Here is a 14,793-nt window from a genome sequence, read left to right on the forward strand (position 1 = left end):
CCCCGGAGGTATCTTCTCCTCCTTCGTCGGGTGGTGACTTGTCCTGTGCCCACAGCTGCCTGCTTGTCTGCCTGCTCTCCTTTCAGGACGTGTCAGTGGTGGGATATCAGTATCTGGTCCCCATTCTCCAGTCAATAGACGGACGACTTGTAATCACATGATTTATTAACGAACGTGTCCAGATAACAAAGGACTCACCTGAGCCATCCCCGCCCGTCAGACAGCGCTGCGTGCCTTGTGTACGGCCTCCGGGCGCTCAGCTTGCCCTGTGGTAACAGTATGGGCAGCAATCTGTGACCTAATTGACATATCATGCCTTCCCATTGTCATCGAGTAGCCCAGACCCCAGCTATGTCCCAAAGGGCATTAAGGGCCGATGAAAGAGTGGTCTCATCATGACAACCCTTGGCTATATTGAATATGTGGGTGTAAGAACATCACAGAGGTGGGATCTCCACTCAAGACCACCAGGCACGTAAAGGCTTAATGGCAAATTCAGCTATAGATTAGATGGATGGATCCAAACATGCACATGATATAAGATACAAAACAAAAGGTGTAAAATTCATTTCTTTTAATGAATCACTTATTTTATTAACACGTTGTAATTTCCATGTTATTTTCTACATTTCTACGTCACATTGAGAACTTCAATACAGCAGACACAACGCTCAGTCCGATCCAGATTGATGACCCTTCTCTTCTCCATCTAATAAGTGTCCGCACACATCGTCTGTACTATCTATAATTCTATGTGAGCAGTCTAACATCAAGAAGATTAGATGCCTCATGAAGTATTATCAACGCTTTCATCACGACAAGGTGAGGTGGAACCGTCAACCAACAGACAAACTATCTCCAAGAAAGCAGGGAACATTTTGAAGTAGACTTGTCAAGTCAAGATTCAATTGCCAAGAAATTGAGTGGATGCCTCTAGAGTCTAGAGGTACCACTAGATAAAGTCCGTTTTCCAAACAGTAGATGTTTGACAAACTAGTTGACACCTATAGAAGCTGATGTAGATGCCTACAAGAAGACAGCATATGCATACGAGGTAATTGAAGAAGTCTATATCTAGAACGATTGAAAATGCCTTTGAGATCAATTTTGAGTCTCATCTCTGTTATAACCAGATTTGGTTGATGCCTTCACCAAGACTCATCGGAGTCTCCAGCCTCCATCATGATATAGTTGCCTTCTAGAAAACTGCATCTATATTAGGTAAGATACTGTCAAAGAAGTCTGTTTAGAGGTGTGAAGGGGTGGCCTTATAAGAAACTAGAAGAAGACTTCAAGAATTCTCAGTCCTTTTTATATAAAAGGCGAGATATGGTAGATGACTTCACCAAGACTCATTGAAGAGTCCAGCTTCAATCAAATATCGTTGTCGCCTAGAAGACTGCTCCTGCATAAGATATTATCTAAGACGTCTATTCAATCTTTGGAAGATAGAAGATGGCTGGAAGATAGAAGATGCCATTAGGTACACCTCTGAATCCCATCTCCATCATGGCCAGATGAGATGCCTTCAAAAAGGCTCATCCAGCCTCTCATCCTGACATTGTTGCCTGCTAGAAGACTGCATTTATATTACGCAAGATGGTATCCAAGAAGTTTGTTTAGAGGTCTGATGGTAAGGTTATGTCATAGGAAGATAGAAGAAGCCTCTGAGAACGCTATGAATCCCATCTCTATCGTGGTGAGATGTGGGAAATGCCTTCACAAAGACTCATAGGAGAGCCCAGCCTCCATCATGACATACCTGCCTTCTAGAAGACTTCATAAGATGGTATCAAAGAAGTCTTGTTTAGAGGTCTGGTGGCCAAGTCTCTAACATTAGAAGATGCCTTCAAGACCACTTCTGAGTCCCATCTCTACCATGGTCAGATGTGGTAGTTGCATTCCCAAAAACTCAGAGTCCAGCTTCCATCAGGACATAGTTGGCTTTTTAGAGGAGTACATCTACATTAGGTAAGATGCTATCCAAGAGTCTCTTTAGTGGTCGTCTACATCATAAGAAAATGCCTTTGAAAACATTTATCAGTCCTAACTCTAACATGGCCAGATATGGTAGATGCCATCTCCAAAAATCATAGAAGGGTCCAGCCGCCATTATGACATAGTTGCCTTCTATAAGACTGCACCTATATAAGATGTTATTGAAGTAGTCTGTTTAGAAGGCTGAAGGACAATTCTTTATCATTAGATGATAGAAGAAGCCTTCTAGAACACTTATGCGCCCCATGTCTATCATGACCAGATGTGATGGATGCCTTCACCAAGACTCATCGGACAGTCCAGCCTCCATCATGCCTTCTAGAAAACCTTTGGAGAATCCAGTCTCCAAAGCTAAAACATGTATTTACAGTCATGCAGTTCATTCACAGTGAGGACGAACCTTCATCTTAATTGTACCCCCATCAAAATGTGTGACTCTCATTCTGTAAACCAAGTAAAAATTTGTGTCACAGATAGGGAAGAAGATCCAGAAGATACCACAGGTTCCAGCTTGGGCTTCAACAAGGTCCAAGCGGAGATATCTGACATAAACAGTTCTTGTTGGTGTAATCATCGGGCTTTGCGCTTTGTTCCGGGCGATGGGGGATACTGTCGGACCGGAGGCATGTCGTAGTGGCTGGGAATGTGGCTGTTTTTGGGAGAGTCGTAATGGTTCGTCTGGAGGCTGTTTCGAGGAGAACTGGTTGAGGCGGCTGCTGCTCCTCGTATGAAGCTGTCTACAAGCAAGAAGTAAAGTCTATATTATTGTTATGGTCTGTGGACAATAAAAATATACGTGGCTGAACATGAAATTCTGGACAAGTTTAAACAAATGGGATAAAACCCTAGACCTCTAATCTAGAGTATAAAGGCCAATGGTTTTGACCTACAGCCCCTTTCTTAGAAGCTACTATAGATCCAAAAAAGATGGAAGCCATCTGGTCATAAGGCTCTATTGTTGGATAACCCGGAGAGGCAGCCCAAATCTTGATTCTTTGAGGTATACATCAAGATGTAAGAGCCTAAATTGTTTACGAGACCTGGATCCATTGAATAAGCCACCAGTCCTTGATCTATAGTAGAGTCTAGATTAATAGTTGGTCACCCAGTGATCTCACCTTGTTCCTGTGAATCCACTTGGTACATGGCGTCTTCATCAAAGAGTCCGATTTCTGCGTAGGACATTTCTCGATGGACTGGAGACTTCATCTCCATGTAATTCCCCTCCGAAGTTCTGGACATCAGCATTGGGAGATCTTTGATGGTGGCGTATGGATTCTCACTATTCAGGGAGCTGTTACTGATGCTGAGAGCAGAGTCTTTCACGTATTCTGGAAAGAAAAAGAGGACATTAATTATGGCCGTCATCTGTCAACGAGGGAATTGGAGCTTGCCAAGAGTTCCACTTATTGAAATGGAGATGTTTTTGCTGCCAATCTTTGATCTACGAGAACCAAAAGGGGCACATTTTGCCCAAAAACTGGGCTTTCTAACATCTAAAATCTAGAGGGAGTAAAACACCCATCACTGTGTACTCACCATTTCCTTTATTATAGTAAACTCCAACACTGTAACTTCGGTCTATGCCATGTCGTCCTGAAATTAAGAAAGCATTAAAATTACCTTTTCTTTTACATATTTTAAATCCCCTTTCTCCATGTAGGCACCAATCAAATTGGCTTCAGCCATGGCAGAGCAAAATACTAGTTTAATATGCCATTGTTCCACTAGGAACCAGCAAGTCTTATGTAATAGCAAGCTACTGGACCACCAGAGATCAAAACTCTCAATATTCCACTCGCCAACAGGGATCATGACTCAATATTCCTCTACCCACCGGGGATTAACACTCACTGACCAACAGTGATTAAGACTCTCAAAATTCCAGTAACCACCAGGGATTAAGACATCCAATATTCCACATCCCAAAACAGTTAATGACTTATTATTTCACTAACCACCAGGAATAAAGACTCTTAATATTCCAATGACCACCAGGGATCATGACTCTCAATATTCTACTGACAACCAAGGAACTTTGCTCCCAATATTCCACTGGCCACCAGGGATTAAACCTTTTGATATTCAATTGACCCCCGGGGATCTAGATTTAATATTCAAATGTCTTCCCAATATTTTATTAACCACTAGGGATGAAGATGCTCAATATTCCGCTAACCACCAGGGACTTGGCCTTGACTGCACTATTGACTATCTAGATGATTACTTAATCGTAATGTTCCAGACTTATAAAGAGGTCTTCCAGGACTCTGACCATAGTAACTCAGATTTCCCATAAACCCCATGTATTATCCAAATTAGGCAAGTACGCAAGTGCTATAAAAATACAACTTTTTACCAATAACATATAAAAATTACAATTCTGAGGTGTCATGGATTCTTGAACATGAAAAATAGTGTTGGGGTCAATAGTTATAGGGTCAATGCGCCAACCAGATGTTCCAAACATACAACATGCTTTGTGTGTGGGTCACTGGGGAACAAGGCTGATTCTTTTCAGCTGCTGGATCAAACTATTATGTCTTCCATCATGGCTCCAACGTTCACTATGAAGATAATCCAAGGAGGACACTTCATCTCGAAACTAAATGTATGCATCATAAGAAATGAGATCAAAAGATTGAAGGAGCTACATGAAGAGCTTTTCTAAAGAACCACCATTCCTCAAGGCAAGAGAAGTTTCTGTGATAGTTTCCATGCATGGATCTCAATCAGTATGATGTGCATGAGATAGCTGCACTTCAATGGTCCTCCAAAGTGAGACCCTCGCAACTACAGCAGGTCAGTCATACCATTGGATTGACCTACTATGGACACCTCTTTGATGTTGTTTTGTACCTTTAGGTGCTGTCTGGTGTTTCCAGTCAGCTGGCAATGTGGCATTGTGGTCCGAACAGTAAGAGCTCATTCTCTCTCTTTCCGCGTTCATCACATTAGAAAAATGAGGATTCATCTAGATAAAAAATTAAGAATAGATATTTCATTACTCTATCCATCTCTGTGAACCACCAAGCTTCTCTATGGGCTTCATGTATGAAGAAAAGTAAGTCAAATTTATGAGTAATTTAGATGGTCGAGATGAAGCCATCATGACATTTTCAAAAATATCGCTCAAGTCTTGAAGAAATCGGGAAAACCCTTCTGGTATCTCGAGAGTCCACAATGTAGACTATGCTCGTGGTAACATGATCATAGAGCATGGTCTGTCCTGGCCAAAAATTTGGCTCAACCACGGGGTTACAACCAACAGTTAATCTAGAAGACCCCTCTGGTATTTTGGGTGTCCACAATGTAAACTATATGCTCAAGAAAGACCATAAGGAAATGTTACCTTCTTGGAGCTTGGTCTGTCCAGGCCTAACATTTGTCTCAACCCCTGGTTTACTACCAACCATGGATCTGGAAGACCCTTCTGGTATCTCTAGAGTCAACAATGTAGAATATTTATGCTCAAAAAAGACCACAAGGGCACGTTACTTTCTCAGAGCCTGTTCTGTCTTGACCAAATTGTGGGTTACTAACGACTGTGAATTTTGGAAGATCCATCTGGTATCTCGAGACTCTACAATGTAGACATAGACTATGTATGCTCAAGAAAGACCATAAAGGCATGTTACCTTCTTGTAGCTTGGTGTGTCCTGGAAAAAATTTGACTCAACCCTTGGATTACTACCAACCGTGGATCTGTAAAACCTTTCTGATATCTCAAGAGTCTACAATGTAGAATATGTATGCTCAAGAAAGACCATAAGGACATTTTACCTTTTTGGATCCTGGTCTGCCTTGGCCAAAAATTTGTCTCTAATCTTGGGTTACTACCGACCGTGAATCTAGTAATACCGTTCTGGTATCTCCGGAGTCAACAATGTAAACTATGTATGCGCAAGAAAGAACATAAGGACAGGTTACCTTCTTGGAGCCTGGTCTGTCCTGGTTGCTTGGTACCGGTGGTGGGTTGGGTGCACACTGGGACAGCGTGTGATAGCTGGGGTTGGTGTAGTAGTGCATGTAACTTGGAGGCACGTCTATAAAGATGGAGTGACAATGAGATCATTGACTTGCAGGCATTTTCGTAATGTCCAGTATGGTCACATTTTTGTGTCTACCAACCTGGGACTTCATATACAGAGCTGGCCGGCCTGGTAGACGTGTATGCCACGGCTAAGTTACGGCTCTCCTTGTCTTTCTGCCAATGACGGTAGACCAGAAATAAGGCAATTAACGCTACCACCAAGATGACTAAAGCGATGATGCCAATCATGGGTCCGATGGAGTCAGCGCTCACAGAAGTTTTCGGAACCATGGTAAACGGGACGTCGGGTGCTGAGTAAAAAAGACATTACTACTGATATAACTAGGGGGAAAAGGGAAGGGCACCCACAGAACGAGCATTAAATACAGTGCTATAGAGTAAACCCATTCCCACGCTTTCCTTTTTTTCTTACAAGATCTCTAACTTTTTTATTTTTTAATTTGCGATCACTTTGCAAGGAGGCTGCTGTTTGCACAAAGCAGTGCTGCCCACCCCTGGGTTTGCATGCCTTAGATGCCTTTTATCAGAGATTGACAGCTACATTTAAGGGTTTAAAGGCAGCAAATGGCCTTTGCTGCTGTTAGAGGCAGGTGCTGGCTGTATAACACAGCTGCCAACTCCCAGGTATGATGTAAACTCAGCTGCTAAGACCATTCCATGTGTCACACTGTACGGAAGATATCGGGAAAATTGGGGACCACTATGGGCAACCATAAGGTCCCTTACGTCGCATTCCTCACACAGAAGTGAAAATAAATACATTTTCTGTCTCAAGCACATAATTTTTTTAGTCGTGGTGTGTGACCCTTCAGGGAAATGGGATGGACACACATCACTGAGCCATAAAAGAGGGCATCAGGACGTCAAGCCTCATCCTTAGTCTTCAGAAGATCTTTTAGGCTATGTCTCCATGGCATGAGAGAAATGAGACTTCTGAAGGTCAATGATCCAAAGAAGGTCTCCATACCTTTTTCACAGCGTGCTCCAGACCAACCCGCCTCACATTGGCAATGACCCGTCACGTAGTCGCAGGTGGAATTGTGGAGGCAGTCACAGACCTGGTGGCATCTGAGCCCGTAGGTCCTAGAAGGGCACCCTGATGGTGGAAAATAAGGAAGATATAACTAATGGAGAACCCCTTTCTATAAAGCATGTGATGTATGGAGGATGGAGCAGTCTCAGCCTCTGATTGGACAGAAGGTGGATTTCAGGCTCCCACAGACTCCATTAGATGAAACTGAAGTGCACTTTGACCAGTTGTGGTGACATACATATATATATACTGCCATCTTCACTCACGATTGTCACAATAGGGGCCGTGATATCCGGGCAGACAGGAGCACTTCCCAGTCGTGTGATCGCATTCGGCTCCATTTTGGCATCTGCATTTGCTCATGCAGTACTCACCGTACGTCCCTAGGGGGCAGACTACACAAAGCAGAACACAGTGTACGTTACAAACAATTGGAGGCTTGTGCGTTCCCAAATCAGCGGCCTTAATATAAGGGGTACTGCGTGTCCCGATATTATTGTGAGCAACTGCGATCATGAGAGATCAATGTGATAAACACAACTGTGAGGGGCGGCCCCCCGATCACTATATATTGTGTGTGTATATACACAACTGTGAGGGGCGGCCCCCCGATCACTATATATTATGTGTGTATATACACAGCTGTGAGGGGCAGCCCCCCAATCACTATATATTGTGTGTATATACACAGCTGTGAGGGGCGGCCCCCCGATCACTATATATTGTGTGTGTATATACATAGCTGTGAGGGGCGGCCCCCCGATCACTATATATTATGTGTGTATATACACAGCTGTGAGGGGCGGCCCCCAATCACTATATATTCTGTGTGTATATACACAGCTGTAAGGGGCGGCCCCCCAATCACTATATATTGTGTATATATACACAGCTGTGAGGGGCGGCCCCCCAATCACTATATATTGTGTGTATATATACACAGCTGTGAGGGGCAGCCCCCCGATCACTATATATTATGTGTGTATATACACAACTGTGAGGGGCGGCCCCCCGATCATTATATATTGTGTATATATACACGGCTGTGAGGGGCGGCCTCCTGATCACTATATATTCTGTGTGTATATACACAACTGTGAGGGGTGGCCCCCCGATCATTATATATTGTGTATATATACACAGCTGTGAGGGGTGGCCCCCCGATCACTATATATTCTGTGTGTATATATACAACTGTGAGGGGCGGCCCCCCGATCACTATATATTGTGTGTATATATACACAGCTGTGAGGGATGGCCTCCTGATCACTATATATTGTGTGTATATACACGGCTGTGAGGGGCAGCCCCCCGATCACTATATATTCTGTGTGTATATACACAACTGTGAGGGGCGGCCCCCCGATCACTATATATTGTGTGTATATATACACAGCTGTGAGGGATGGCCTCCTGATCACTATATATTGTGTGTATATACACGGCTGTGAGGGGCAGCCCCCCGATCACTATATATTGTCTGTGTATATACACAACTGTGAGGGGTGGCCCCCCGATCATTATATATTGTGTATATATACACAGCTGTGAGGGATGGCCACCTGATCACTATATATTCTGTGTGTATATACACAACTGTGAGGGGCGGCCCCCCGATCACTATATATTGTGTGTATATATACACAGCTGTGAGGGGTGGCCCCCCGATCACTATAGATTGTGTGTGTATATACACAGCTGTGAGGGGCGGCCCCCTGATCACTATATATTGTGTGTATATACACAGCTGTGAGGGGCAGCCCCCCGATCACTATATATTGTGTGTGTATATACACAGCTGTGAGGGGCAGCCCCCCCTGATCACTATATATTGTGTGTATATACACAGCTGTGAGGGGCAGCCCCCCGATCACTATATATTGTGTGTGTATATACACAGCTGTGAGGGATGGCCTCCTGATCACTATATATTGTGTGTATATATACACAGCTGTGAGGGGTGGCCCCCCGATCTCTATATATTGTGTGTATATACACAACTGTGAGGGGCGGCCCCCGATCACTATATATTGTGTGTGTATATACACAGCTGTGAGGGGTGGCCCCCCGATCACTATATATTGTGTGTATATACACGGCTGTGAGGGGTGGCCCCCCAATCACTATATATTGTGTGTATATACACAACTGTGAGGGGTGGCCCCCTGATCACTATATATTGTGTGTATATACACAACTGTGAGGGGCGGCCCCCGATCACTATATATTATGTGTGTATATACACAGCTGTGAGGGGCAGCCCCCCGATCACTATATATTGTGTGTATATATACACAGCTGTGAGGGATGGCCACCTGATCACTATATATTCTGTGTGTATATACACAACTGTGAGGGGCGGCCCCCCGATCACTATATATTGTGTGTATATATACACAGCTGTGAGGGGTGGCCCCCCGATCACTATAGATTGTGTGTGTATATACACAGCTGTGAGGGGCGGCCCCCTGATCACTATATATTGTGAGTATATATACACAACTGAGAGGGGCGGCCCCCCGATCACTATATATTGTGTGTATATATACACAGCTGTGAGGGGCGGCCCCCTGATCACTATATATTGTGTGTATATACACAGCTGTGAGGGGCAGCCCCCCGATCACTATATATTGTGTGTGTATATACACAGCTGTGAGGGGCAGCCCCCCCTGATCACTATATATTGTGTGTATATACACAGCTGTGAGGGGCAGCCCCCCGATCACTATATATTGTGTGTGTATATACACAACTGTGAGGGGTGGCCCCCTGATCACTATATATTGTGTGTATATATACACAGCTGTGAGGGGCAGCCCCCCGATCACTATATATTGTGTGTGTATATACACAACTGTGAGGGGTGGCCCCCTGATCACTATATATTGTGTGTATATATACACGGCTGTGAGGGGTGGCCCCCCAATCACTATATATTGTGTGTGTATATACACAACTGTGAGGGGTGGCCCCCTGATCACTATATATTGTGTGTATATATACACAACTGTGAGGGGTGGCCCCCCGATCTCTATATATTGTGTGTATATATACACAACTGAGAGGGGCGGCCCCCCGATCACTATATATTATGTGTGTATATACACAGCTGTGAGGGGCGGCCCCCTGACCACAGTATGTTGTGTATATATATTCTCGGCTGTGAGGGGCGGCCCCCTGACTCCAATATGTTGTGTGTATATATATGGCTGTGAGGGGCGGCCCCCTGACCCCAATATTTTGTGTGTACATATATGGCTGTGGGGTCAGCCCCCTGACCACAATATGTTGTGTGTATATACACGGCTGTGAGGGGCGGCCCCCTGACTCCAATATGTTGTGTGTATATATATGGCTGTGAGGGGCGGCCCCCTGACCCCAATATGTTGTGTGTACATATATGGCTGTGGGGTCAGCCCCCTGACCACAATATGTTGTGTGTATATTCTCGGCTGTGAGGGGCGGCCCCCTGACCACAATATGTTGTGTGTATATTCTCGGCTGTGATGGGCGGCCCCCTGACCACAATATGTTGTGTGTATATTCTCGGCTGTGAGGGGCGGCCCCCTGACCACAATATGTTGTGTGTATATACACGGCTGTGAGGGGCGGCCCCCTGACCACAATATGTTGTGTGTATATACACGGCTGTGAGGGGCGGCCCCCTGACCCCAATATGTTGTGTGTACATATATGGCTGTGGGGTCAGCCCCCTGACCACAATATGTTGTGTGTATATTCTCGGCTGTGAGGGGCGGCCCCCTGACCACAATATGTTGTGTGTATATTCTCGGCTGTGAGGGGCGGCCCCCTGACCACAATATGTTGTGTGTATATTCTCGGCTGTGAGGGGCGGCCCCCTGACCACAATATGTTGTGTGTATATACACGGCTGTGAGGGGCGGCCCCCTGACCACAATATGTTGTGTGTATATTCTCGGCTGTGAGGGGCGGCCCCCTGACCACAATATGTTGTGTGTATATACACGGCTGTGAGGGGCGGCCCCCTGACCACAATATGTTGTGTGTATATTCTCGGCTGTGAGGGGCGGCCCCCTGAACCCAATATGTTGTGTGCACATGGAGCCTAGTTCTTGAAAGTAACACACAAGTCCAAACTGATATCTTGTGTTATTAGAAGAGCAGGATCTGAAGGGTCGGAGCATCACAAAGTAATAATCTTCATGGATGGGCATTTGGAGCCCCACAAGCAATGGCGTAGTGTGGAGTAAGCACGAGGGCTTCTGTGCGCCAACATCTACTGTATGTTGAGGCAAAATTATGCCCCATCTACTCTCAAATGAGCGGCGCTGGCAAACGTCTTTTTCTTACAGCAACACAGTGAGTGGCTGCCTACGCAGAGCATAGCAGTTGAGGTGAGCTTGCCATCAGCTGATGTGTTCTGCAGCGACAGAGGTGACAAATCCCATGGTACTGAGCTCTGTCATTGCCTACGCAGAGCGCAGCAGCTAGTGAATGAAATCAGTATTGAACCATCTGTACTGCACATTATTCAATACTGTTTTCATAGGGTGGAAGCTGGTGTTAGGGTAAAGGCTAGGGTTAGTATGAAGGCTAGGGTTAGGGTAAAGGCTAGGGTTAGGGTGAAGGCTAGGGTTAGTATGAAGGCTAGGGTTAGGGTAAAGGCTAGGGTTAGGGTGAAGGCTAGGGTTAGTGTGAAGGCTAGGGTTAGGGTAAAGGCTAGGATTAGTGTGAAGGCTAGGGTTAGTATGAAGGCTAGGGTTAGGGTAAAGGCTAGGGTTAGGGTGAAGGCTAGGGTTAGTGTGAAGGCTAGGGTTAGGGTAAAGGCTAGGGTTAGGGTGAAGGGTAGGGTTAGTGTGAAGGCTAGGGTTAGGGTAAAGGCTAGGGTTAGTGTGAAGGCTAGGGTTAGGGTAAAGGCTAGGGTTAGTGTGAAGGCTAGGGTTAGTATGAAGGCTAGGGTTAGTGTGAAGGCTAGGGTTAGTGTGAAGGCTAGGGTTAGTGTGAAGGCTAGGGTTAGTGTGAAGGCTAGGGTTAGTATGAAGGCTAGGGTTAGTGTGAAGGCTAGGGTTAGTGTGAAGGCTAGGGTTAGTGTGAAGGCTAGGGTTAGTGTGAAGGGTAGGGTTAGTGTGAAGGCTAGGGTTAGTATCAAGGCTAGGGTTAGTGTGAAGGCTAGGGTTAGTGTGAAGGCTAGGGTTAGTGTGAAGGCTAGGGTTAGTGTGAAGGCTAGGGTTAGTGTGAAGGCTAGGGTTAGTGTGAAGGCTAGGGTTAGTGTGAAGGCTAGGGTTAGTGTGATGGCTAGGGTTAGTATGAAGGGGTTAGTGTGAAGGCTAGGGTTAGGGTAAAGGCTAGGGTTAGTGTGAAGGCTAGGGTTAGTGTGAAGGCTAGGGTTAGTGTGAAGGCTAGGGTTAGTATCAAGGCTAGGGTTAGTGTGAAGGCTAGGGTTAGTGTGAAGGCTAGGGTTAGTGTGAAGGCTAGGGTTAGTATCAAGGCTAGGGTTAGTGTGAAGGCTAGGGTTAGTGTGAAGGCTAGGGTTAGTGTGAAGGCTAGGGTTAGTGTGAAGGCTAGAGTTAGTGTGATGGCTAGGGTTAGTATGAAGGGGTTAGTGTGAAGGCTAGGGTTAGTGTGAAGGCTAGGGTAAGGGTGAAGGCTAGGGTTAGTGTGAAGGCTAGGGTTAGGGTAAAGGCTAGGGTTAGTGTGAAGGCTAGGGTTAGTGTGAAGGCTAGGGTTAGTGTGAAGGCTAGGGTTAGTATCAAGGCTAGGGTTAGTGTGAAGGCTAGGGTTAGTGTGAAGGCTAGGGTTAGTGTGAAGGCTAGGGTTAGTGTGATGGCTAGGGTTAGTATGAAGGGGTTAGTGTGAAGGCTAGGGTAAGGGTGAAGGCTAGGGTTAGGGTAAAGGCTAGGGTTAGGGTAAAGGCTAGGGTTAGTGTGAAGGCTAGGGTTAGGGTGAAGGCTAGGGTTAGTGTGAAGGCTAGGGTAAGGGTGAAGGCTAGGGTAAGGGTGAAGGCTAGGGTTAGGGTGAAGGCTAGGGTTAGGGTAAAGGCTAGAGTTAGGGTAAAGGCTAGGGTTAGTGTGAAGGCTAGGGTTAGTGTTAAGGCTAGGGTTAGTGTGAAGGCTAGGTTTAGGGTAAAGGCTAGGGTAAGGGTGAAGGCTAGGGTAAGGGTGAAGGCTAGGGTAAGGGTGAAGGCTAGGGTTAGGGTGAAGGCTAGGGTGAATGCTATGGTTAGGGTGAAAATTAGGCTGAAGGCTAGGCTGAAGGTTAGGGTTAGGGTAAAGGTTAAGGTGAAAGTTAGGGTGAATACTAAGGTTAAGGTTAATGCTATGATTAGGGTGAAGTATAAGGTTGGGCTGAAGGCTAGGCTGAATGTTAGGGTTAGGGTGAAGGTTAAGGTGAAAGTTAGGGTGAAGACTAAGGTTAAGGTTAATGCTAAAGTCATACATGCACACACACACATACATACATATACTACTCACAAAAAGTTAGGGATATTTTGCCTTTGAGTGAAATTTATGGAAAACGTAAAAAGCTACAGTGATATTCTATCAAGTCAGTCGTGCATTTAAGTAGAAGCAGCAATGGTGATTTCCTTATCTCAAAAAATTTATTGAAACAAAAGCCAATAACAGTGGTGGGTATACCCCAACAAATAATGTCCATCTCTCAATAACTTGTCATGTGGCCTTGACCATCAGTTACAGCTTGACAACGATGTCTCCTGCTGTTCACAAGTGGAGTTATTGTCTGCTGAGGCACGGCATCACACTCTTCTTGATGGGCGGCCCTCAGGTGATTGAGGTTCTGGGGTACAGAGTTACAAAGCTCTACACGGCGACTCAGCTGATCCCATCGGTTGTCTATGGGAATCAGATCTGGAGAAAGTGCAGGTCACTCCATTTGAGGTTCCCCAGTCTCCAGCAGCCGTTCCCTAATGATGCAACCTCGATGAGCTGGAGCACTGTCGTCCATGAAGATGAAATTAGGCCTGTGTTGTTTGTGCAGAGGCACAATGACTGTCACTACTAGGGGCTAGTCACTACTATTCACAACGTGTACAGTCATGGCCAAAAGTATTGAGAATGAGACAAATAGTAATTTTTCCAAAGTTTACTGCTTAATTTTTTGTAATGGCAATTTGCTTATACTCCTGAATGTCAAAGAGTGATCAGCTTAACAGCAATTACTGTACCTGCAAAGTCAATATTTGCCCAGAAAATGAACTTTAACCCCCAAAACACATTTCAACATCATTGCAGTCCTGCCTTAAAAGGAGCAGCTAACATCGTTTTAGTGATTGATCCATTAACACAGGTGTGGGTGTTGATGAGGACAGGGCTGGTGATCAATCAGTCATGATTAAGTAAGAATGACATCACTGGACACTTTAAAAGGAGGCTGGTTCTTGGTATCATTGTTTCTCTTCAGTTAACCATGGTTATCTCTAAAGAAACACGTGCAGCCATCATTGCACTGCACAAAAATGGCCTAACAGGGAAGAGTATCGCAGCTACAAAGATTGCACCTCAGTCAACAATCTATCGCATCATCAAGAACTTCAAGGAGAGAGCTTCCATTGTTGTCAAAAAGGCTCCAGGGCGCCCAAGAAAGACCAGCAAGCGCCAGGACCGTATCTTAAAACTGTTTCAGCTGCGGGATGGGACTACCAGCAGTGCCGAGCTTGCTCAGGAATGGCAGCAGGCTGGTGTGAGTGCTTCTGCACGCACTGTGA

The 14,793-nt window shown here is 45.3% G+C and overlaps 1 protein-coding gene across 1 annotated transcript in view; it reads right to left on the minus strand.

Annotated features, from left to right (window-relative positions):
• Positions 1-595: 595 nt before the first annotated feature.
• Positions 596-14,793, minus strand: part of PEAR1 (platelet endothelial aggregation receptor 1) — a 174,387-nt gene continuing 160,189 nt past the window's right edge. The window contains exons 18-25 of the mRNA XM_073639448.1: positions 7,352-7,480; positions 7,020-7,148; positions 6,130-6,342; positions 5,929-6,044; positions 4,858-4,972; positions 3,538-3,594; positions 3,117-3,329; positions 596-2,735 (exon numbers count right to left, since the gene is read on the minus strand). Of these exons, the coding sequence (XP_073495549.1) occupies positions 2,569-2,735; positions 3,117-3,329; positions 3,538-3,594; positions 4,858-4,972; positions 5,929-6,044; positions 6,130-6,342; positions 7,020-7,148; positions 7,352-7,480 (1,139 nt within the window). The 3' untranslated portion in view covers positions 596-2,568. The remainder of the gene's footprint in view (positions 2,736-3,116; positions 3,330-3,537; positions 3,595-4,857; positions 4,973-5,928; positions 6,045-6,129; positions 6,343-7,019; positions 7,149-7,351; positions 7,481-14,793) is intronic.

The sequence above is a fragment of the Phyllobates terribilis genome, unplaced genomic scaffold (assembly GCF_046119375.1).
Source record: "Phyllobates terribilis strain yellow unplaced genomic scaffold, ASM4611937v1 Scaffold_7__3_contigs__length_470593459, whole genome shotgun sequence".
NCBI classification, from domain to species: domain Eukaryota; kingdom Metazoa; phylum Chordata; class Amphibia; order Anura; family Dendrobatidae; genus Phyllobates; species Phyllobates terribilis.